This window comes from Rhipicephalus microplus, unplaced genomic scaffold (assembly GCF_043290135.1).
Source record: "Rhipicephalus microplus isolate Deutch F79 unplaced genomic scaffold, USDA_Rmic scaffold_22, whole genome shotgun sequence".
Taxonomy (NCBI): Eukaryota; Metazoa; Arthropoda; class Arachnida; order Ixodida; family Ixodidae; genus Rhipicephalus; species Rhipicephalus microplus.
Genome location: NW_027464595.1, coordinates 3378630 through 3403815, shown reverse-complemented (window position 1 = coordinate 3403815; position 25186 = coordinate 3378630). Strand labels below are relative to the sequence as shown.

The 25186-nt window shown below is 46.3% G+C and overlaps 1 protein-coding gene across 4 annotated transcripts in view; it reads right to left on the bottom strand.

Annotated features, from left to right (window-relative positions):
* The window catches only part of LOC142786321 (uncharacterized), a 286022-nt gene that overhangs the window by 243400 nt on the left and 17436 nt on the right, over positions 1–25186 (bottom strand). For all 4 annotated transcript variants that reach the window (XM_075883956.1, XM_075883957.1, XM_075883958.1 and 1 more), the window contains exons 2-3: positions 20650–20737; positions 10665–10930 (exon numbers count right to left, since the gene is read on the bottom strand). In XM_075883956.1, coding sequence (XP_075740071.1) covers positions 10665–10930; positions 20650–20726 — 343 coding nt within the window. In that variant the 5' untranslated portion in view covers positions 20727–20737. The remainder of the gene's footprint in view (positions 1–10664; positions 10931–20649; positions 20738–25186) is intronic.

Below are 25186 nucleotides of genomic sequence, written 5' to 3'. Positions count from 1 at the left end.
TGATGTGAGCAGCTCGACTGCTGGAAAATAAACTATTACGGTAAGCAGGCGCGTCCTTCTTGCGCACTGCGAAATGTTAGCAGTTAATACGAATTCTTCACGTTGGTTTGCGTGCACTGTTTCAACGTAGTCTTTACTCTCGTCGCAGTTTCCTTACCACAATGGATGATACGGATCTTATCGGTCATTAGCTAAGCTCGCATGCACGCTTTGTGGAAGCACTGTAGGTTGTGTGAGAGTTTGTACAGCATGAGCAAGTTATTATCAGAGACTTCAACCAATAGGTCTCGTATTGCATTTTTCACCGTCTAAGCATTCCTCTCGTGCCGTTTCCGTAGCTCATCTTGAATGTTCAACCACCAACAAAAAGGCTAGAAACCAGCCCGCATGTCAAGCTGCCTGACAAAAGCAAGGATGACGGGGTAAAGGCTAACTTGAAAAGCAAGTTCCAGACGATGATGATGACAACAGGGCTATCGCACAATTGAATAGTGCAGGCAAAGAGAAATATGTCAGCATTCTCATCATGACGAGAGTGGCAGCTACGGAGCTGGGCATAATGTTAACAGCCGTGAATAGCTTCTTAAAGTCGTTATTCATCATTTTGGAGTGTTCTGAAAATGTAAGGGAGACAAAAGTCGATAAATTATTCTGAAACATGCCAATATTCTGAAATTAGTAGTGGTGAAACATTTTTACAATAAACCAATGGACATTTGGAAGGGAATTTTCGAAAAAAAACATTATATTGAGGATTGCTATGACGAGATTCGACTGCACAGTGTACTATTTTTGGAGAAGTGCTAAAGGTTGATAATTTGAACAACCATGAAAAAAAGAAGATTAAAATGAAGAATCCACAAAATGAAAGTAAGCTCATGCTATGGAGACAAATAACAAAGAAGTAAGGTAGATCCCCACCAAGGAGCCTTTGCAACAAGGTAATCAAGCCTGCCTCCCAACACACAAACAGCAGTATACAAAAATTCAAAAGCTCAGTTATTACGAAGTTTCATAAGATGTCCATGAGCAATACAGTAATTTGACAATGAAAAGTGGCAAAGGACTTCATACTTTAGCCAACAGATGATTCATTGGCACAGTCATTTCCCTTCTTCCTTGTGTAATGTGTTTTGCAAATTTTACTTGCTCTATTATCGCAGCAGCAGCTCAATATCTTCTTATTTTCCAGCATTGGTTTACCCTTGCACTCTGAGCACTGGGTGGGTAGGTGCCCATTTGTATGCATTTCTTTTACTGAGAAATCATGTTCACACGTGCACATGTTGGCACATCTTTCCATTTGTGCCACACAACTTTAGCCACATGACAAATGTATTTCATATACCCCTTTAGCACTGCATTCTGCATATGATTTCGTGTAGTGCTTCTTGCACCCTGTTTTCGTGGCCACCTATGAACGTGCACAAGACTGCAAGCTCCTTAAGCATCAAAAACTTCACCTCAACTCCATGTCGTTTCCCAACCTTCTTGTGGTGGTACAGCATTGTATACACATGGGCCACAACTATATATGTCTTGTCGACCTTCACCCTTCGAGAAGGAACATTGGAGTTTCTGGCCTTCGACAAAGCCCCTGCACCCTCGTAGCACAAGCACAGCCAAACTTTTTGAACTGGGCATGCGCAAAGGGGCATTGTCTAATACTGCTACAACAAAATTTTCGCCACGATGAATAATTTGCGATTCCCTGTCAGCTGCCCATCAAGTACACAGTTCGCCGGTGTGCCGCCGAGCTGGTGGGCTCGGCAGCACACCGGCGATGGGTCATCCTAACCCACTTGACTTCTTCGCTACGCAGTTCTTCGTGCTGCCCTGGATCCTGATGCTACTGCAGAACTTCGACTAGCCTACCCGGTCTCCACTACCATGCGGCGCTGACCACCTGCCTGTGAACGCGTCACCTCGCCATGACGGGGTGCGCCAGCCCGGCCTGTACTGTGCACTGGAATGCGCGCATCACCGCCAAACGCTCTCACTACGGTTGCCTCGTGGTCATCAGCTGGCCGCTCTCACTACGGTTGCCTCGTGGTCATCAGCTGGCATCTTGGATTTCGGGCACGCTATCTTCCGACAGCGCCACCGTTCCTTGGAGCACCAATATAAACCCTGGGCAGACGCTCACTGTGCCTAGTGGGCTCGGCGGCACACCGGCGATGGGTCATCCTAACCCGCTTGACTTCACTACGCAGGTAACGAATTACCACTGCCTTTACGCCAAGCGAACTGGATGCCGATCATTACTTGTTCTGCTGAGCCCACGGCGCTCCATCTCTGTAGTTCTCGATTGTGCCAAAATGCTGTTGAAATTGATATTGGCAGGTGATATTGAGACTAATCCTGGACCTAGGAATGAACACTGTGTGGTGTCTAGTGACATGCTTGATATACTGAAGACGTTGCAATCTGGGCAGTCGGCCATGCTTGAGCAGTTAGGTTCAATCAGATCAACCCTTGATGAACATGAAAAAACGTTCAATGACCTGAGCTCGCGATTGACCAAAATAGAATCCGACTTACTATCACTTTCAAATGTTCAGTCTCAATTCGAAATCATTGAAAGTGTTGCCACTAACAGCGCTGCTCAGGTAACTAGGCTGTCTGACCGGATTAGCCACATGGAAAGCACATCCCGAAGGCGCAACCTGATCTTTTACGGGTTCAGTGATGTGCGAAACGAGGCGTGGCATGTTAGTGAATAACTGGTTACTGATCTCTGTCACAAAAGCCTGGGCATGACTATTCGAAGTCGTGACATAGAACGTGCCCATAGACTCCGAGCTTATCGTGAGGGGAAATGGCGACCGATAATAGTAAAATTTGCCCACTTCAAGGATAAAGAAGCACTCCTTTCGTCTAGCAGTAAACTGAAAGGCACAGATTACGGCATCAGTGAAGACTTTGCCCCGGAAATTCGTGTAGCCAGAAGGCGCCTCATCGAATTTGGAAAAGCACAGCACTCCCCGTTTAAGCTCCGTTATGACAAGCTTATCTGTGGCAGAAAAACATACGTTTTTGATCAGGCTAAGCAGTTGGTTGTCGAACCTCAGGCCTAGCAACGGGCGCAAAAGCCACGAAGACCGAATCAGAGTGTTAAGCATGATCTCTCACTGCTTTACACTAACATTTGCAGCTTGATGCCAAAACGCGATCCGTTATACACCTTGATCTCTTCTTCTAGCAACGTCATTCTGTTGACGGAAACGTGGCTAACCTCTAACATACTTGATTCTGAGATTCTTCCTGATCTCTCAGATTTTGATATCTTTCGCAAGAACCACTTTGATGATAACCGTGGGGGCGGTGTGGCGATTGCCACACATCGCTTGCTTAAGTGCTCTGCTGTAAATGTTAAAAATTCTCTGGAAATGGTTTGGACGTGCTGCCATGCCACTTCACCGCACATGTTAATCGGCTGTTGCCACCGTCCACCATGTGCCGATAGCTCCTTTCTTTCGTCTTTTCACGAAGCATTGTTAGAACTAACAACAACGTATCCCAACACTCCCGTCTTATTATTCGGTGATTTCAATTTTTCTTCAATAGATTGGAGTAATGTTGCGTCATGTCTTGCACAAAATAACATGGCTGCAGAATTTGTAAACATAAGTTTGCTTTTTCGCCTCTCACAGCTGGTCATTACACCTACACGAGTAACATAACACTCATCAACAGTCTTGGACCTCCTTTTCACGTCACACCCCGATAATGTGCCCCCCCCCCCCTTCTTACGTATATCCGTGGTTTTACTGACCACAACGTCATTCATGCAACATTTCCTTGCAACATCTTAAAAAGCAAGAAATCTAAAAAAGTACTCACGCTATACGACAAAGCCGATTATTCCAGCATCAACCGTGAACTTTCTGTTTTTCACGAGAAACTTGCCCTTACATATCGGCAGCATTCAACTGAGAGCATTTGGATACTATTCAAAGCCAAAATGCTGCGTTTAATGAATCTTTACATCCCAACTATCGCTATAAATGAATAAGCCCGTTCCCCCTGGTTTAACAAGTCTTTGAAAGACCTAAGTAATAAAAAAAGCGATTATTTTGAGTTGCTAAACGAACTGGTTCATCCTCGGCCTGGCAAAAGCATAATAAGGACGTTAAAGAATACAACTCAGTAAAAGTACGCGCCAAGCGTGACTACTATTCGACTACCATACCAAATATGCTGCAGTCTAACCCGCGCTGTTTTTGGAAAGCGATTAAGCCTGATATTAAAAGTGCTATTTCACTACGTGATAACATGGGGACGGACACCCATTGCCGATTCCGAAGTTGCCGACGCACTGAATCTAGCGTTTTGTTCAGTGTTCACAAAAGCAAGTACAGATGCATTACCACACTTTCCATATTTAAATTTTCCTCCAATGGGGGGTATTGAATTCAGGGCAGAGGGCACTGTCAAGGTCATTGACTCCCTGAAGTGCTCTTCATCTTGCGGTATTGATGGAATCAACGCGAAAGCACTAAAAAGTACCAAATATGCGTGCAGTGCGATTCTTTGTATTATCTTTCAGCACTCACTTGACACAGGTACAGTGCCAGATGATTGGAGGACAGGGAAGGTCATTCCAGGCTTCAAAAAAGGTGACCGGTCTTCCCCTGGAAACTACCGTTCCGTTTCCCTCACCAGCATATGCTCCAAGATCATGGAACACGTCATCTACTCTTAAGGGGAGATGCGAGTCGAAAAATCGCATTTTTAGCAAAATTTCTCGTATTTCTGATTTTTATTGCATTGTAATCTTCAAACCTTCTTTCATCTGTGAAAATTTCAAAACTAAATTCGAACCGCAAAATGCAAAAAAATGTGTATGAAGGCATCGCGGTGGCTCGAAATTTCGTGAATTTGCGCCGATATTGGCCATCTTTGACTGCGCGCTGCTCCCCGTCGCAGTGCCGCCCGCCATCGCGATCGGTTGGGAAAGTTGTGTCCAGCCTTCTTCGTACAGCTCCGACGACCGCCAGTTTCGTACGTGGGCAAAAAAATAAAAAATGAGGCCTTTTTATCACGTGGTTTGAGCGGTTTGAAACGCGCGGCACCCTAAGCCGCATCGCCATTGGCTACCGAGTCATTGTCAGCTGTGTTGGTGGCGGCCATCGGCATTTGGTCCGTATGCATGTCTGCGCGTCTACGCATACTTCCGGGATGACAAGCCCTAAAAAGTGCAACCTGAGACCGCAGAAGTTTCGAACAAAGCACAAGTTCAAGGGAAGGCGGCGTAAAGCGCCCAGAACGACGGCGACGAACGAGAACGCGCCTACGTGTGCTAGGCCTGACGGCGACATCGACGAGTGCGCGAGCGACAGTGGCTGCGATGAAGGGATTGACGCTGCGCGTTCTTTCGTCAGTGCTTCGGAAAAGAAGCTCGGCTTCTTCGAAAAAGACGAAAGACAGCGCGATGAGGTTTGTGCAACGACAGTTTTTTGCGACACTCTCTTGCTGACGACACTTGTGGCAGGTGGGGCATGCCCTGCTTGCGGTATTCAAAAACTTTCCGTTCGAGAGCCTGCAGAAAAGCGCAAGGGACTTTCCTCGCTCCTCAAACTTCATTGCGAAAACAGCTAATGCTCAGCGACTGTTCTTTCGTGCTCCTATACGTCACTGCGTGTTTTGGCGGACGGCAGCAGCCCAGTGAGCCAACGGTACGACAGTGGGAGCTCCCGAGATAGTTTCGCTCTAAATGTGAAGGCGGTGGTGGCTGCACGCAATGTCGGCATCGGTCATGAGCAATTGTCGAGATTTTGCTCCATTATTAAACTCCCAAAGCCAATGCACCACCGAGGATTTTTTTCGATAGCAAAGAAGGTGCACACCGCTGCCATGGCAGCTGTGAGTGAAAACTTGCGCCGATCCAGAGAGTTGACAAAAGAAGTAGCAGGCGAAACTGATGTGGCTGTTATGTTTGACGGCACTTGGCAGAAGAGGGGCCACAAAAGCCACAACGGGATTGGTGCAGTTATCTCCTTAGATACTGGCCTCTGCTTAGACTTCGAGGTCATATCAAATTACTGCCTGACATGCAGTAGGCACAAGGATATGGGCCCAGACGAGGAACTGTGGCAGGCATTCCGAGGCCCAGTCTGTGAAAACAATGCAGACTGTTCCTCCCATGCCATGGAAACGGAGGCTGCGATGCGCATTAGGCAGAGAACATTGACTTATGACACCCCACTGCATTTCATGACATTCTTGAGTGACGGTGACAGCAAAGCATATAGTGCAGTTGCAGGGTCAAAAGTCTATGGTGCTGTCAATATAGAAAAAGAAGACTGCACTAATCATGTGGCCAAGAGACTTGGCACCGCGCTACGGAAGCTGCATGTGCCATTACCACGAGGGCAGAAAATGAAAGAGCCAGCCATGCAGAAGCTCCAAACATACTATCAGATTGCCATAACAAGCAACAGGGGGAGTGTACGGGATATGTACACTACAGTATGGGCTTCGTACTTCCACTCATGCTCTACCGACAATGCTGGCAGCCACAAGTTTTGCCCTGCAGGAACAGAGTCGTGGTGCAAACATCAACGCGCTGAAGCACTTGGTGAGCCTGCACCACGTCACACACCTCTCCTGACAAAAGCACAGGGATTGGCTGTTATGCCCATTTATAAGCGGCTAACGGATGAGAAGCTCCTCGCTCGATGCATCAAAGGGAAAACCCAGAACACATTGGAATCCCTGAACAGCAAAATTTGGCTACTTTGTCCCAAGACTAAGTTTGTCTCCCGAACGGTTGTCGAGACTGCCGCAGCTATGGCAATCCTGTGGTTCAACAAGGGTCATGCTACTTTCGAGCACATCCTGGAAGAGCTCAACATACTGCCATCTAGAGATCTAGTTACTTTCAGTGATTCCCGCGATGCGAGGCGCATCAAGAGAATGTCCGAGCGTCTGACAGCAGAAGCAAGGGCCCACCGTCGTCGTGGAGTGAAAAGGGCACGGCTAGAGGAGAGTGCTCGCAAGGACCGTGAGGGCACAATCTAAGCTGCAGGACAGTTCTAGTAACTTGCAGTGCTTTTCAAAGTTCTGTTGAACATTATGGCCAAAGATTATGCATTTCTAACAACTCTGATAAAAAAAAAGGTTTCAAACTTTCAAATGCGTTTTTCTCCTTTTCCAGTTTTGTGTGATCTGTGCTTCTTATACACGCTAGTTCGTATACTTAAAATTGACATACCTCTATGAAATTTTGCACATAGCATGATGGGGGCCCATAGAGTGCAAGTATCTATTCAGATTGTCTGTGCTGCTTGATTATGTTTTTAAAAAAATAGGTAACATTAAAAGCCCTTTGCAACTAGAGCCATAGTAAATTTTTCTGTATTATTATTGTATTTTACCTTTTTACACACAAAATTAATATAGTTTTTTGCACTCTACAGTTCCAAAGGATCATAGTCAGCTATATCTGCATGCTTTATCTCAAATTTTTATAGGTCAGAATTGTTGCATAACAATGGCCATATTTTGCAGTATCTGACCTGCAGAAAGAAAACCGAGCAATCTACATGAAAATAAATGACATATTTGAAAAGAGGAGAAAAAAACTCTATTAGCATGCCAATTTGTGTTAAATTCAGACTCGTATTAAAGAAAATCGTTTTGAGTAGCATCTACCCTCAACACCAAGAAATGTACCTTTGCTAGCGAGACAATCAAGGTTCTCTGCCACCTTGTCAGCAAAGGAATTCGGCCCGACCCCGAGAAGCTTGCCGCTGTCCTCGATTTTCCTCGTCCACTACGTCAAAAGGACCTGCGCAGCTTTCTTGGGTTATCTTCTTACTTCCAGCGCTTCATACGTGGTTTCGCGGAACTTGCGCCTCCGCTCCATCAACTCCTCGCAACGAACGTCCCCTTCGTTTGGTCCGAAGACTGCGAAAGTGCTTTCACGGCATTGAAGCAAGCCCTCACGTCGGATCCGGTACTGTGCCACTTCTATTACACCGCACCCACCATCCTTCACACCGACGCAAGTAGTCATGGTCTCGGTGAGGTACTCTTGCAGCATGACAAAAACTCACGCGAACACGTCGTTGCTTACGCAAGTCGTGCTCTTACCGCTCCAGAAAAGAACTACACTATCACCGAGCAGGAGTGCCTTACTGTTGTTTGGGCAGTGCAAAGATTCCGACCATATCTTCACGGCTGGCATTTTACCGCCGTGACCGACCATAATGCCCTATGCTGGTTTTCATCGCTGAAAAACTTATAGGGTCGCCTTGGTCGCTTCGCTTGCAGGAGTATGATTTCGATGTCGCCTACAGATCTGGGAAGAAGCATCAAGATGCTGATGCTCTATCGCGCTGTCTTTTGCCCAGCGGAAGCAATTCACCATCGATACTCCAAAACGACAGCACCTCTCCAATCGCAGCGCTAAGTTCATCACCTGCCACCCTATCCGTCCTTGTTTCACAACAACGTGTCGACCCATACTGCCACACCATTGTTGACCGCTTGCCCGGCTCTACTACTCTTCCAGACGCCAGACTCCGTCGACAACTTGAACAATTTAAGCTCGTCGGTGATGCTTTATGTCGCTACATTTACCACATCGATGGCAACAAGTGGGTACCCGTCATCCCACGTTCTCTGCAACGTGAAGTTCTGGAAGCTGTCATGATGATCCAACCGCTGCTCATCTAGGCTTCCACAAGACTTACGACAAAATTCGAAGTCGTTGTTTTTGGCCTGGCCTCTCTTGAGCCGTCGCTAAGTACGTCGCCTCCTGTGTCCATTGCCAACGGCGAAAACGACGGACAACTGCTCCGGCTGGCTTAATGCAACCTCTTCCTTGTCCCGCCTCACCTTTTCTAGTCGTTGGAATCGACTTGTATGGCCCTCTTCCTATATCATCCAATGGGAATTGCTGGATTGTCACGGCAGTCGACCACCTTACCCGCTACGCAGAAACAGCTTCTATACCATCTGGAACTGCCACTGAGATCGCCGATTTCTTTCTTCGCCACATCTTTTTGCATCATGGAGCTCCACGCATTCTCCTCAGTGATCGTGGCAAAGTCTTCCCATCTTCCATTGTCGAGCAAGTTTTGCGTGCCTCGAACACTGTTCACAAGACCACTTATAGCTACCACCCGCAGACCAACGGATTGACTGAACGGTTTCATCGGACCCTATCGGACATGATCGCCATGTACATTCACCCCAACCACACGAACTGGGATGCAATTCTACCCTTCGTGACATTCGCCTATAATACGGCTGCTCAACGCACTACCGGCTTTTCTCCATTTTTTCTCGTCCATGGTCACTCGCCAAGTTTCGCTCTGGATGTCTCTTTCCTTTCGGCCCCTGCCCCCTCCACGGCTCCTTTCTCTGAAGAATTCCTATCTCGTCTCGCACACTGCCGTCACCAGGCCCGTGTTAACACCGGCCTCTCTCAAGACACTCGAAAATCTCGCTACGACTCGTCTCGCCGTGTTGCGAGTTTTTCCCCTGGTGACGAAGTTCTTCTATGGACTCCACTACGCGTCCCCGGCCTATGCGACAAATTCATCAGGCGCTTCATTGGGCCATACACGGTGGTCGAACAGACATCTCCTGTCTATTACCGCGTTTCTCCTCTTAGCGCCAGTCCTGATCATCGTTGCCGAGGAACAGAGATAGTGCTCGTATCTCCTTAAAAGCCTTATGCGCGATGCATTTCATAATACTGTCAAGCGACCAGGCAGCCGCTTTCACCGCGCGGGGGAATTAGTGTGAGCGCGACAAGCGAATGACTCTTTATTCTCTTTGTAATCATCATCACCTGTAAATCTTTATCTAAAAATATCATCACCAGCATGATTTAGCTCGAGCCTGGCCGAATAAACCGGTTCCTCAGAATATTACTAAGTATTACGAAATTGGAATGCGACGATTGTTCAGCTGTGAAGGGACTAACTTTCACTTAGAAACAGGCCGTATTTCAGCTTGTTCGAGCTGCAATAAAGCCTGCAGCTGACAATATGCAGCTCGAATCAGGCTTATTGTCTGCTTTGCTGCTAGGAGGTGTGCTCCATGTCGGCGAGTTACAAGTTGGCCGACAGCCTGCAACACTGCGCTGGAACCACCAGCTACTGGTTCCATCAGCTGCTGGTTCTATCAGCTGCTGGTTTCAACACCTGCTGGAACCACCAGCTACTGGTTCCATCAGCTGCTGGTTTCAACACCCGCTGCAACCACCAGCTACTGGTTCCATCACCTGCTGGTTCCATTACCTCCTGGGAATGTGCCAATAGACCAGCACTGCTGGAAGCAATAGCCAATCAGCAGGAAAGTTTCACCTGGGTCCTGATGGTATGTGAAGCTCTGCAGGTGGTAACTGTCCAGAAGCTTCAACCAACCATTACAGCAGAAATATTTGCATCACCGTACGAGACGCTTGCTGCGATTTCTAACCAAAATACAGCTGCTTGCACTAGTTCTGAAAAAGCTTGACAAGTTTTTAGAGCACGAAATTGGATGACATCAGAGCAAAAGCTCATTTATTTAAATTCAAAACGTGCTTCAGTGTTCCTCAAAAGCGAGCAGCCATTCTGATTACTTGCAGTGCAAAACATTTCAGCCGGTCATCGCTAGGAACATGGTTGACCAGAACGAATGTTATACGAAAGATGTCCTCTCACCATGAGGCGATCCCTGGCTGCGACGCTGGCCAGGACTGGCTGCCTCTGGATCCTCGGCGGGCTTGGCCTGCTCGAAGGGGCTCTCCAGGCGCCTCCTCTTGCCACTGCTGCTCTCCCTGGCCTCAAGCTTTCGCTTCTCAGCCAGGTGCTGCCCCTGCAAGAGCTGCCGGGCATGGCTTCGCAGGAAATAGCGAGGCAGCTCGCTTCCTGCATCAGCCTGGCCCACCGCTGGAGCCTTGGCGGCTCGAGCGTTCACAGGGGCAGCGCTGTGGGAAATGAATGTGCACATTTTTCTTTTTCTGCTTAACTCCGCTTGAGCAAGTGAAACTGCAATGGCAGAATTTTGCTCTTTATAAACAGGCTCTCTCTCTTGCACTGGGTTTACTTAGCGATAAAAGATAACAAGTTTGAGGTCCGACCCAGGTAAATGACCAGCTTTAGAAAAGTACAGACGTAACATTTTCTGGAAGGAGCAAGTTTAGCACAATTATGCTACCATGGCTACCATGGTAGTAAAGTTCCTACCACACAGACTAAAACAGCATCGACATAAAAATGCCGAATGTTTTTAGATTTGAAAACAAGGATTGCGTCAGCTGCCCACTGCTGATGCAGAGTGCAAATGACTTCATTGCGGTGGCAGTCCTCTTGTGAGAACCGATCTACTTAAATGGGAGGCTACCCGGGATACCTAACTTCTACGAGCTAAGCTCCCTAAGGCGTGGGTCTGTCCATTCCTTGTATGTACCTGACCGCCTATAGTTCCACCTTTGCAAACTGCCCACTACTTCGTACTTGCAAAGATCCCACAACACCCCATCACCAATCGACCACTTCATCAACCATGAAGCCGTTATAATGAAGGCGGAACAAAAGCGACATATAGCTACCACTTACAAATATTAAAATTTTCTGTATAAACATATACAGTGTTTGTCACGTCTTTTATGATGTAGTGGGCGATATTGGCGGATGGTTCATGGTTTAGCGAAGAAACCCTCCAGTACTTCACCCCACTCATCATTCACTCCTTGGATATGCGGCGATTTTTTTATTTGCTAAGATATCTTTATAAATCTTTTGGGGTATGTTCATACATTACCACTAAAGAAAGTACACATTTTCATAAAATTCTGTTCATCGGTTGTAGAGTTACTGAAGTCTAGCCCAATGGCTCACAAGTGTGCCTGATAAAGAGCCGGCACAAATCCCTTAATGTAACAGCTTGCAAACTGGGCTAGATTCACAATGATGGGGCTACTTTCACAAAAATGGGCAAGTTTTGTGCTTTTTTACAATAAAACGTGACTGCAGATGCACTGCCATGGTCATATATAAGAACACAGCAATGTGCAACTTTAATATTGCTAACATCACACTGTGGTCCCAAACTCTAACAGCAATGTGCAACTTTATATTGCTAACATCACACTGTGGTCCCAAACTCTTGACTCTAAAACACGGACACAAGCAGCGAAATCAGTAAAGTCTATGTTGCACAAAAAATTACGACGACTGTGGCTCGCCGTATACCTGAGCTCTGATTGCAAAAAAAAAGACTGAAAAGCTTTCTATCAGTGTTCCTCGGCAATTAAGCCAACACTGAAGAGACTCCTTGCAGCAGGAATTCTGTCGTGGAGAGCATGCCACTCATCATTGCCGATGACTAATGCGCATGCCTCAAACCCAACAACACCTCGCCCCCACTATACATGAAAAAAGCTTTTATGTAGACAGGGCCACACACAACCTCGTGCCCACGAGTTGCCATTGATGGATTCATTAAGAGCGTCCTGTTGTGCTTTCCTAATTTGTATCTGCCAGCCCTATGATCACCTTTCCATTCAATCAGTGGGAATCCCAAAATGTGCTGACGGTGAGAAAGACTGTCTTGGCACTGACTGGGCGGGTGGAGTTGCCTGTAGGGTGAACAGGTTCACGACACTACCCTGAATTGCAAGCCATCTGGAAGAGCCTGGCCTTCCAGATGAGGCGCTCGCGCCAGGCGAGGCATTCCTGTGCATGCATGATGGGCTGCAGAAGGCCAATTGGGTGACAGCACGGTCAAAGCAACCTTTCTAAATAAAAACACTGCAAACTATGAGAGCACTAAGTGCACTGTTTTTTATGCTGCACAAACCAACACATACCGTACCATTTCCAATTATTAACAATACGGAATGGCGATAAAGTGGTCAAAAAGTCAGCACAGGCTCTAAGTTGCTATAAGTGGCTGGCCAGTACAGAAAGGGCTCATTTCTTTCTGCAACTACATTCCTTCCATGCCAACAGCATAAATGCCATAATGCAAGCCATCACACAGGATGAACATGCCTCTCAAGAACTCACGGTCAGGACAAGCTGGCAGGCAGCCTTACGATTCTTCCTCCAGAACGAACTCCCACCAAATGTACTGGTTTAGATCACTACTTATGGATACCATAATCTCGCTACATTAGTAGGGCCACTGCCAGACCCACGTTGAGGCTTCAGTACCTTAATGTTCACATACTTCCCAGGGTTGGCCTGTAATGCTCGAGTTTTTTTTGCCAATCGGACAGGCGAGTCATTCATTTCAGGGAGGCTTGCAAGAGATGAGCTGGTCTGTTTTCACGACATCCCCAATCATCATATACTAGAGTGGAGGGCTTACTTCCCCCCTGCACAAGTAAGTCAACCAAGGCACAAGAATGCATCGGAAGAAAACTGCAGATGCAATTTTTCCAGCCCATATGCGCTGAGCAACATATCACCGGAAGATAATAAGCCAAATGCAAACGGTGCCACGGCCGGATACTATGCGCGATTGTATCCCCGGGCAGTGGAAAGTTGTTGACCAGCTCAGATCCAGTCAGACATGGGTCGTGGAATGGGCAACACAGGTTGCCATGAACAACATGGAATCATCTGCACCTGCCTTCTAATGAAAATTTTCCTTCGAGCCTTACTTACACCAGCAGACCACTACGACACTAAAAGCAGCTGTTGTGGTACAAGTATAGCTTTGAACCACTTTCCTATAATCGAGCCACCCATGCGCGCGAAGCCGCTCGTGGTCGCCTTCTGGCCTCCCAAGAAAACCAACAGCGTTAATAAGATCAAGGACATCCCTATGTGCACTTTTTGCCCGGTTCGTTGGTTCTGCTCTGGTCTCCGACCGGGCAGGTTGGCCTGTAAAACTGCTGACTCAGTACACAGGACCATACAAAGAGCTTCGTGAGGCGACTCCCGTCACTCATGAAATCGCTCCTGCTGCCTCGTCGTTTTCATCCACCCCTCGAAACAGCGAAATCATACATGTCACACATCTGAAGCAGTACCACTCTCCCACTGACGTCCAGATGCGCCGGTACGGCGCCTTTACCGACGGTAGTTCTACAAGTAGGCTGCCACTGTGCAAATTGTCAATGCACGTATGCATCCGACGAATGAAGGTCGCTTGCTGCTCGAGCGACGAGCCAGACTGGCCAGTGCTGCAACCACTCTTGCAAATATATTTTGCAAATAACGTGGGCATTTACAACACACTTCTTCATTACCTTTACATAACCATCATCACATGGTGTTCCTCATCTTCATTGTTGGTGCATATAACCTTTGAGTCTGTTCTGTGCCTCGATGCGACAGTTTTTGGCCACGTCTACCAGGCCTAAAAAGGCGTGTAAAGGACTACATCTCAAGTGGTGGAGGTTACTCCTCGTTTCCCTGTCCCTGCTCACCCGCTTTACTTCTTGGAGCTTCACTCAAGTCGTCGTTTGGGCTACGTGTCCACCAGCACACCACAGGACGAACCCTCGGGTGCTTCTCCCTTTAACCCTCTGGCTACGACTGCCACAGCCACTCACTCTTGGATCGTCAGTGGACCCCCTTGCGAGCCCCCTCCGTTTTCTGAACTCTGAAATGAGAACACGGACTGGCTACACCAATATGACATAGTGAATGCAGCGAACTGTTGAGTCGATCCACACAATCTCCGCCACATCTCCTTTTATCTTACTGGCATGACGAAGACTTGATTTTTTAATTACCAGATCGACTTTCCCGACTGGGACGTCTTCAAAGAACATCTGCGACAAGACTTTGCTAGTCCAGCAGTTCAAGCCAGCCTGGCAAAGAGAACTCTTGATGGTCGCAAACAACTACGCGAGTCTTATACCGCATATATCGAGGATGTTCTCTCTCTTTGTCAACGCGTCAACACCTTCATGACCGAGACAAAGTGCACCATCTGCTCAAAGGCATAGGTTCTGTTGCCTTCAATGCTTTGGTCGCAAAAGACCCAACTATTGTTGCTTGATTGATGTTTTATTTTATTTATTACATACTGCCAATACCTTTAGGAATTATTGCAGGAAGGACACAAACTATAAACAAATAAGGAAAAAAGACACAGGAAAAAAACACTGCAAAATAACATAACTGTTTTTTCTTTTTTTTTCCTTTTTTTGTGCTGAATGGCAAAGTTAAGATAAACAGGAAAATTCACATTAGCTAAACATTTATACACAACTGTGAAATCTGTTTAGTGCTGACACATTATATCAATATACTTGCGATTATACAATCATAGTTACACATTAGTAGGTAAGCTTTACAAAAAATACGAAAAAAAATATACATTCTATGCACAAGTAGTGGAATGTGGGTAGCAGTATACCAATAGTAGTATACATCGCTAAGGAAAAACGCGAAATATTTGTAGTTTTATGTTTGTGCATCATGTAAATAATTTTCAAGTAGTGATAAAAAGGTAGTTAGTGAGGTGGTATTGGTAATAGTAGAAGGTAAGTCGTTCACTGTCGTATGGCTAGCGGAAAGAAAGTATTTAAAGCAATTTGTATGAAAGCGATATTCATTTAGGGTGTATGAGTGCTTTAGTAGAGTTATTCTTGTGTCAGAAATAGAGATATACCGTATTTACTCACATAATCCTCGCACTCGCATAATTCTCGCACCCCCCACATCGCCCTAGAAAGGTTGTCAGCCAATCTTCTCAAACCAGAGTCATTGTCGAGGCTGCGCAGATGGCACGCGCAGATGGCACGCGAACAGGTAGGTGCCTTGTAATAGCAAGCCCTCCGTGGCTTTGAAGGAACGCAGGTTCCTCGAAGGTTTCGGTGCGGGCAGGTAGTTATATTATCTTTACCTTTCTGTTTCGTTTTCTTCTAGATTTTTCCTTGCTGTTTTTCAGTGCTTTTGTTTTTGTGTTTGTTTTTTTTCTTACTCATGTTCTGCTCTTTGTGCCATTAGGTTTTTATCACATGGTTACTGTCTGCTCTATATATTTTCGTGCTCTGCGCAATAAACTCAGTTGGAAGTTAGCGCTTGTGTCTTTCGTGTCCTTCTTGTCTTTGGGTCGTCGTTTTGTTCTCGCGCTATAACTATCGTCATTGATGGTAAACTTTATTTCTTCAGAAGGAAACTGCGGACGATTCTGTTAAATAGCCATCAGCCCAATACTGACGTCCTACGCTTACCTTTTGAGGGCTCCTGTTGAGCGCCGACCGCTACCGCTACGCCCGCAACGCCCACAAGCTTCGCGTATAGTATTCTAATTCTCGACTATTTGCTTCCACTTTTCGTCTCAAATAAATCTTGCCTTGTGTTGAACCTCTGCTTTTATTGGTAAGTTCTAATTAGTACTTTGTAAAGCTTGCTGTAAATTGCTGGTGTGAGAATCCCGATTTGCGGCCACTTCGTTTTTTTTTTTTTTTTTTCGCTCTCTTTGTTTTCGTGGAAAGTTTTCCCCGCTTAATTCTCGCACCCCCCAACTTTGCATCAGGTTTCTGGCAAAAAATGTGCGAGGATTATGCGAGTAAATACGGTACTTAGAACTATCAACATTTAACTTGTTATGAATTAATTGATGAAGCAGTTTCAATCGGGCGAGCATAGCGCTGTTTTCAATTGCGAGTAATCCAGCCGATTTGATTAAAGCACTTGGAGAGTATGAGAGTTGATATTTATTGAAGATTAACCTTATTGCTTTTCTATGCACTCCCTCTATAATGGTGATTAATTTGTTAGTCGATGAACGTTATGCTGGGGTAGCATATTCTAATACTGATCTAACGAGTATTACAAGGTAGTAATTTAGTCTCACGGGGCGCTTGACGAAGGCGTCGCTTAAGAAAAAAGAGCCGCCCAAGTGCTGTTCAAGTGATGTTGTTCACATGGCAATCCCATCTAAGGTCAGACGTTATTGTTAGTTCAAGGTAATTGTGCTGCGCGACTACTGTTACCGGGTTATCGTTTATGGCATAAGAAAACTCATGTACGTGCCGTTTTCTTGTTATTCGCAAAAGAACCGTTTTCTTAACATTAAGGCTCATTTGCCAGTTAGCACACCATGCGAAAACCGACAGTGCACTATTCAATGCTACATGGTCAACTGGAGAACTAATTTCTTTGTAGAGTATACAGTCGTCAGCAAAAAGACTTTTGTTGACTGGGATGTCCGTGGGTAAGTCATTGATAAAAATGAGAAATAGTGCAGGAGCCGAAACGCCACCCTGAGGAACACCAGAGGTGACATAAGTTTAGAACTGGTGTGGTTAATTTGTACAAATTGCGTCCGGTTGGATAGGTTGTTCTTTAACCATCCACTATGTGGGGTTTAACGTCCCAAAATTACCATATGATTATGAGAGATGCCGTAGTGGAGGGCTCCGGAAATTTCTACCACCTGGGGCTTTTTAACGTGCACCCAAATCTGAGCACACGGGCATACAACACTTCCACCTCCATCGAAAATGCGGCCGCTGCAGCCGGGATTCGAACCCGCGACCTGCAGGTCAGCAGCCGAGTACCTTAGCCACTATACCACCGCGGCGGGGCAACTACTGTTGCTGACAGTGTGGCTATGTGCCAGCGCCTAGATGAGCTCGAATCCGCACGGCTGCAGCTGGACAACTCTCCTGCAGCCATCCCTGACAACCCTGCTGCCAACCCCTCGTTACAAGCTACGATACGCGCAATGATATGAGAAAAACTGCAGTCGCTCGGTTTTTCAGCACGTCAGCTTCCTTCAGACACCCCTAGTACAAATTTACGGGGCGTCGTTAGGGAGGAGTTGGTGGCTATGACTGGTAATGCGTCCACAGACCCTCACGCCTCCAAAGACCCACTAACGTAAGCGCAAGTCGCCGCACTTACTCCAGCCTTCGTTCCATCGATGCCAACGACAACACACCAGCCTACCCGACGTCCCTGGCGCCCAGCACGCCAAACCATCCTTACTATGCACGACCGGCACCAGTACACCTGGCTTCCATAGTTCCCAACCCAATGAACCGACTTGCCCAACAAATCACTCTGCCAAATACCCAATCCTACTATCAGCCATGGCGCCCGACAAGACCTGCCTGCTACTATTGCGGATATCGTGGACACATCGCACGTTTCTGTCGCAAGCGTCAGCGAGACGAGCATTGTGGGTTTGACACTTATGACCGGAATGACTTTGCCACTGCGACCACTTTCCAGCACTGTCCTTACGCTATGCTTCCCGATCGCTCCTGCTCACCATCACCGACTCCTAAAATGGCTCCTCGCTACCGTAGTGCCAGGCATCGCTTGCCGTCTCCTCTTCATCGCCACTTTTACCTGTCTCAAACTAAATTACGCAGCTTCTGGGAAAAAAGCTGCATTTAGCGAAGTTCGAAAGATTCCTCCAGAACATCCTTATAATATAATTATCTGTTTTAGTGGAAGGCATAGAAGTGGAGGCATTAATATACACTGGTGCTAAATTGTTAATCATTCACAGAGATTTGTGTGCACGGCTCTGCAATGTTACTACGCCCTACGATGGACCAATTTCGCTCACTGCGCAAGAAGATGCCATTCGACCTTCTGCTATGTGCACTGTTTGCGTCTACATTGTGTACAATGTGCAATGCTTAGTTTGTGTGCTCAACAGCTAATATTAGGATGGGACTTTCTTTCAACGGCAACCGCGTTCATCTGCTGCCAGCAATGTGTTATCCACATGAACGATACCTCCTATTTGTTTCACGCAGATGACGCCACTTTGTTTTTATGCAGAAGAAGACACTGAGATACCTTCGCACAGTCATCGAATTGTTACACTTCCGTCTGATGTCACCGACAGCGGCGATGTGCTGGTACAACCCTCCGTACACTGCGTCCACTGCGTCACCAGAGGGATAGCTTTCGCATCAGGCCTGGTACGTTTGGACGATACCTTCGCATTCGTTTGCGCATCAAATCTGACGTCTGGAAAAATTCTGCTTCAGAAGGGCTTAACGTTGGCTTGCGTTGCTCCACCAGATCCTGCTGAACGTTTCCCATTTATCTCCACCCTCAAAGCTACCATCAGTTCCAACCTGACCCCTTTGCAGACTCAACAGTTGCTTGCCTAACTGACTAAGCACGAAGCTTCGTTTGACGCCCATTCTCCCTATTGAGACAGACGTGCGTCACCACGCATCGGATTGAGACTGACGGTACGTCCATTGTTCGTCGTCAGCCATATCGCGTATCTGTAGCTGAGTGAAAGGTTACTGAAGAAAACGTTGACATGTTGAGACGGAACGTAATTCGCCCCTCTGCTAGCCCTTAGTCATCACCTGTCGTCTTGGTTTGAAAAAAAGATGGTTCTGTGTGCTTCTGCATTACCGTGTGCTGAACTAGATCACGCGCAAGGATGTATGCCCTATGCCACGTATAGATGATACCTTAGATTCGCTACAGGAAGCTCAATACTTCTCGAGTCTGGATCTACATTCGAGATACATGCAGATACCGATGCATCAGGATGATAAAGAAAAGATGACGTTTTCGACACTAGATGGACACACCCGCAACATCAGAGTGCATGATTGACGCCGTTCTGCATGGCCCGAAGTGGAAGACTTGCATGTGCTATTTGGACGACATCATTGTTCTCTCGTCAACCTTCTCTCAACACTTACACAGTTTAGACGAAGTCCTTATGTGCCTTGGTACCTCTGGCCTTCAGCTGAACGCGAAAAAGTGCCGTTTCGCCGGCAAGACAAGTAATGTTTAAGGCCACATTGTGAGTACCGATGGAATTCGTCCCGATTTCGATAAAATATCGACGGTTCTTCTTTTTCCTTGTCCCGAAAGGACATAGGACTTGCACAGTTTTCTTGGGCTGGCTTGATACTTCCGCCGATTCATACGAGACAATTGCGTCGATAGCGGCAGCTTTGCACAAATTACTCGATTGCGGTGTTCGCTTTGAGTGGTCTCCTGCCTGAAAATGAGCCTTTAGCCATCTTAAAAAATGCTCTCACATCTGAACCAGTACATTGCCATTTCGATGAAACAGCACCCACACTCCTGCATACTGACGCTAGCAGTTACGAAATCGGAGGTATTCTACTGCGATGAATCATCTGTGAAAGGGTCGTTGCATATGCAAGCCGCGTCCCGACCAACGCAGAGAAGAATTACACCATTACTGAACAGGAGTATTTAGCTGTCGTGTGGACGGTGCAGAAGTTTCGACCTTATCTACATGGCCGTCATTTTACTATAGTTACAGACCATCATGTCTTATGTTGGCTTGACATACTCAAGAATTTATCAGGATACCTTGGTCAATGGATTACACATATTCAAGAATATAACTTCACTATTACCTACAAGTACGGTAAAAAGCACCAGAATGCAGACGCACTTTCTCGCTGCACACTTCCTACACTGCCGTCCAGTGGTTCCGCTAATAACTTCAGCAATGAACACTTGCATAGTCCTACATATGTTTCGTCCTTAGCCCCCATTAATAAGACCCCTCCTGATGACCACGGCTCCATCATAATGCATCTACTCGCTGACGCTTACTGTAGACACACCATAGATCGCCTTCAGGAAAAATCACGACCGCCTAATGCTTGCTTTTGGTGATAGCTCACACAGTGCAATCTCGATAACCGCGTTCTTTATCGTCACAATTATCACCTCGATGGTCAACGCTGGGTGCAAGATGCTCGCTTACCTTGCAATGGTGAAGCCCTTGCTATTAGGTGACCGACGGGCTGACATCAACACACGAGGTGTCGCTTTACTTCTCATCTTGCTTCAGTCTGAAAAATTCGCTTGCCATCAGTTGAATATCGCAAGCACATTATGACTGAAACCACGCCATAAATGTAAAAAATAAAGTGCTAAATGTTGCGCATGCATATACAGCTGTCTGCACATGTGCACTAAACAAACTATGCAAGACACCAGAATGACTACCAAATTAGGCAACACGAAAAGGGTATTACTCCCATAACAAAAGCATACCTACAGAATACCTAGATAGGATGCTTAGAAATAATATGAAGCGATTTTAAGCAACTATGACCATTAATTTATAGAAGTGGCACAACACCTGTCCCACTATCTCACAAGCACACCAACCTGTAATCCATTATAGAATACAGGCTAGGAGGGGGCGAGTTGGTCTGGGTTCATACTGATGTATTACTACAGCATGGTAATAAATACAAAAAACGATATATGGACAGGACATGTACTGTACTCACATCTTCCACGTCAAATCTTTATCTTTTCCTTCATATACATTATCTCGCTGCAGTAATACATCAGTATGAACATTTCTCACACGAAAAGACTGAAACGAAGTAGTACAGAGCTATCTATGTCCAAATGTGCAAAGACAAAAGATTCTAGCAGAACTCACTTCCAGTCAGGATATACACAACACGCACCTATTAAGGTGTACAAGCGGCACAGCCTGACCTCTCTCGTACACCAACCATTCTAGTTCTTTTCTGTCTCTTCTGTCACTGCAGATGAAAATGGCCACCCAAGTTATGCAAATTTCTGTCCGTATACAAGATTGTGCAAGCCACATCAGTGTGGCATCACCAAATGCACTGAATTTGGTAAACCCTGTCTCAAGGTGCTAACTTTTCACGTAAATATTGTATATTCGTGGTCTCCCTTCCAGACTGTAGAGCACGACATGGCAAGCTACAGTTATCAGGGCAGTTTTGCGCGGTCCACCCCCCCTCCAATCAACCTCCCCCACTCCACAACGATACGATAAACACCTCCACATCTTTCAGAGCCTGTTGACGAGCGATCTTGATGTTGACGTTTTCACGAGATGGCTACAAATGTTGAGTACCGCGATTCACATTACATGAGTGGTTTCTGTTGTTGCTATATCATGCCCAATATTTGCAACCTTGTGACATGTGTGCTGCAAAGTTACGCCTTATATTCCACTTTTGAATGTCATAATTGACAGTTTGCCAAAATTTTTTTTCCCTGCAAAGTGCACATCCTCACCCAATTTTGCTGCGCACCCTACGACCATGTGGGCTTCACGCAACTCTGCCCTCTACCTCAAAACGTTGCCGACCTCTTGTCTAAAACATTGATCGCTTGATTATATTAAGGGTGAAGCTCCTAAAGCTGCGAGTCTGTCAATGCACGTTTTTTGCGACCAGTTCATAATCACCTGGTTGAATGACTCACTAAGAGGTGGCGCTAGTGTGAGTGACAGAACGAGAGAGACGGATGCACAGGGATGGACGGAAGCACAGACACTTTGCCCATTTATCATCATTCATTCCAAGGATATGGTGTAATTTTTTTTCTTGCAGCCCTCAATTTCAGGAACATTTCAGCCCCAGCCTTTGGTCTCACTGCCACTGGTACCATAGAGGCAAAAAAAAAAAAGAATAGAGAATTTTAAGGCCTTTGTCATAAAGAGTTGTGCGACAATAGTGCCAATGAAGCCTGAAAAAAATTATGCATTCCTGTTATGTGGTTAGGCAAAGTACGGAACATAATTTGTTTTACTTAAGAGTGCTTCGACATGTTTGTTGTACAGAACTCTTTGACGTGATTATTAGACTATACAATACTCCAACTCTGAAACAAAATTCATCTTTTCATGCTAGTACTTATCTGAAAATTCTCAAAAGAAAAGAGAGAAGAAATTTTTATTAGCAAATGTATATACAAAAAGCCGTAGTTGAGTGGGGCCCCTGATATTGCTGCATTCAATCAGCAGGGAAGAGCTCGCACAGCAAAAAAGGAAGACAGTTCTTGGCTAGTGTTCTTCGCGAGTGCCTTGCATATAATTAAAATGCGCTCTCCTATATAAGACTTCCGCTGTTTCTGCGTCGTGAGACTGGTGGAGCTGCGAGGTACATGTCCAGGACACCTTTTAACAGCTCCAAATCTATTCCACAAAGACTTCCGCTCATCTAAACACCCGTTCACGGCGCCAGCCGCTGCCTGTGAGGCCTGAGCTCAGACTTCCTAACACCTACCGAAAAGTGCAACGCAAGAATCAAGATCGATGATTTATCAGTCGCAATTTTCGTTACTCTTTCCAAGTGTAGTAAACAGGTCATCTTGGGTATGAATTTCTTGCAGGAGCACAGTGGCATGATAAATATACTCGTAGGTCTACTGACCTTCTCAGCAGACCATAGCGCAGGCCAGTAGTGCAAGTCCATGCACGTCATTGGCGTGAGTTATCATGCCGCCTCATCTCCGTCACGTGCAACACGCAGCATACTAGAGCTGATGTCATGGCACAAGTCTCGCTAGTGTAGTGTATGGGCAAGCAAAGGTCTTGCTGATGAACTTCTGCAACGAGGATCGACGAGGGTCGCATGCTTCGCATAAGGGTACGAGCACACTAGCGGGAAGCGTGCCGCCGCGGCATAACGCGCGTCTTCGCCGCCGAGCGGTGAAAAGCGGCACGCTGGCCACATCTGCGGGAGTCACGTGACAACAGTCTCGAGCGGTCTCACAGCGGCTCGCGAGATTTCGCGCGCTTTTTCGTCGTCTGTTCTGAGCTCTCCGACTTTACGGTGCAATCGTGTGAACAATGGCCGGCGACGACGACATCCTCGCAACGCTCAACGTTACCGTGATGGCGTGTCTGCTGTTGCTTCAGCGTCGCCGCTCTCGAAATGCGCCGCGAAGTGAGTGAATAAAACAGAGAATTCATTTGCGCTCAACACGCAATGAGCCACGCAATCCCCACTTACCTGTCAATCCAAACATAGATCCTATAATATCCCATCTGATCATTTTTGCTTCCTTATCTTTATAATCAGGCATCGTTTTGTCATATAAGAAGGGGTAGAGTCTAATCTCCTGTAAAAAGCGTTCGGTGTCCGTGGTGCCGTTGTCAGCGTGCTTCAGAAAACGACGGCGTGAGAAAAATGACAGACGAAAAAAAAAAAAAGAAAACAAGCTCCGTGCATTGCTATGGCGACAACCACGCATGTCGCTGATTGGCACTTTGCTTCGGCTTTATCAGCCAATTGGGCTGATAAAGACATTAGGTCCGAAGTCTAAGCAGGCTTTGAGAGAGGCAGTGAGCAAAATAATCATCGATGGTGAAGTTCCCGATGGATGGAAACTTAGCAGAATAAGCATGATCTATAAAGGAAAGGGGGACAAAGCTGACATAAACAACCATCGTCCCATAACAGTGACATCAGTGGTCTACAGGCTGGCGATGCAGATTATAAAGAAAAGACTGCAGGCATGGATAGAGGATGAGGCTACCGTCCTATAACAGTGACATCAGTGGTCTACAGGCTGGCGATGCAGATTATAAAAAAAAAACTGCAGGCATGGATAGAGGATGAGGGGGTGCTGGGGGAACTGCAGAATGGGTTTCGGAAACACAGGAGGTTGGAAGACAATCTGTTCTCACTGACGCAGTGCATCGAAATAGCAGAAAAGGAACACAGGCCCCTGTGCCTAGCATTTTTGGATATCAAGGGAGCGTACGATAGCGTGGTTCAAGAGGAATTGTGGGGAATACTGGACACACTAGGCGTGGAACATGTAGTCACTAATCTTTTGAAGGGCATCTATAAAGGTAACAAGGTAGTTATAAAGTGGGAAAAAAAGGTATCCAAGCCTGCAGAGGTAAAACGGGGGCTTAGGCAAGGGTGCCCCCTGTCACCCTTATTATTTATGATGTACCTACAAGGATTAGAGGCAAAATTAGAGGGAAGTGGACTGGGCTTCAACCTCTCTTTAGTCAAACAAGGAAAACTTATTGATCAGGCACTACCAGCATTAATGTACGCAGATGATATAGTGCTAATGGCCAACAACAAGGAAGATTTGCAGAGATTGATGGACATCTGCGGTAATGAGGGAGATAGGTTAGATTTTAGATTCAGTAAGGAAAAATCAGCAGTCATGATTTTCAATGACAACGAAGGTAGTGAGCTTAGAATACAGGAGGTCACGCTAGAGATAACAGATAAATACAAATATCTGGGCGTATGGATAAGCAATGGGACCGAGTACCTGAGGGATCACGAAATACACGTGACGACTAAAGGTAACAGGAATGCAGCAGTGATGAAAAATAGGGCACTGTGGAAAAATAGGGCACTGTGAAATAGGCCACTGTGGAAACAGCAGGTGGCCAACCCAAAAAGAACTATCGGTTAAAAAGAAAGTGAAGGAAACGAAGACTGACATGTGGAGAATGGGCATGATTAAGAAGTCCACACTATAGATCTATCGAA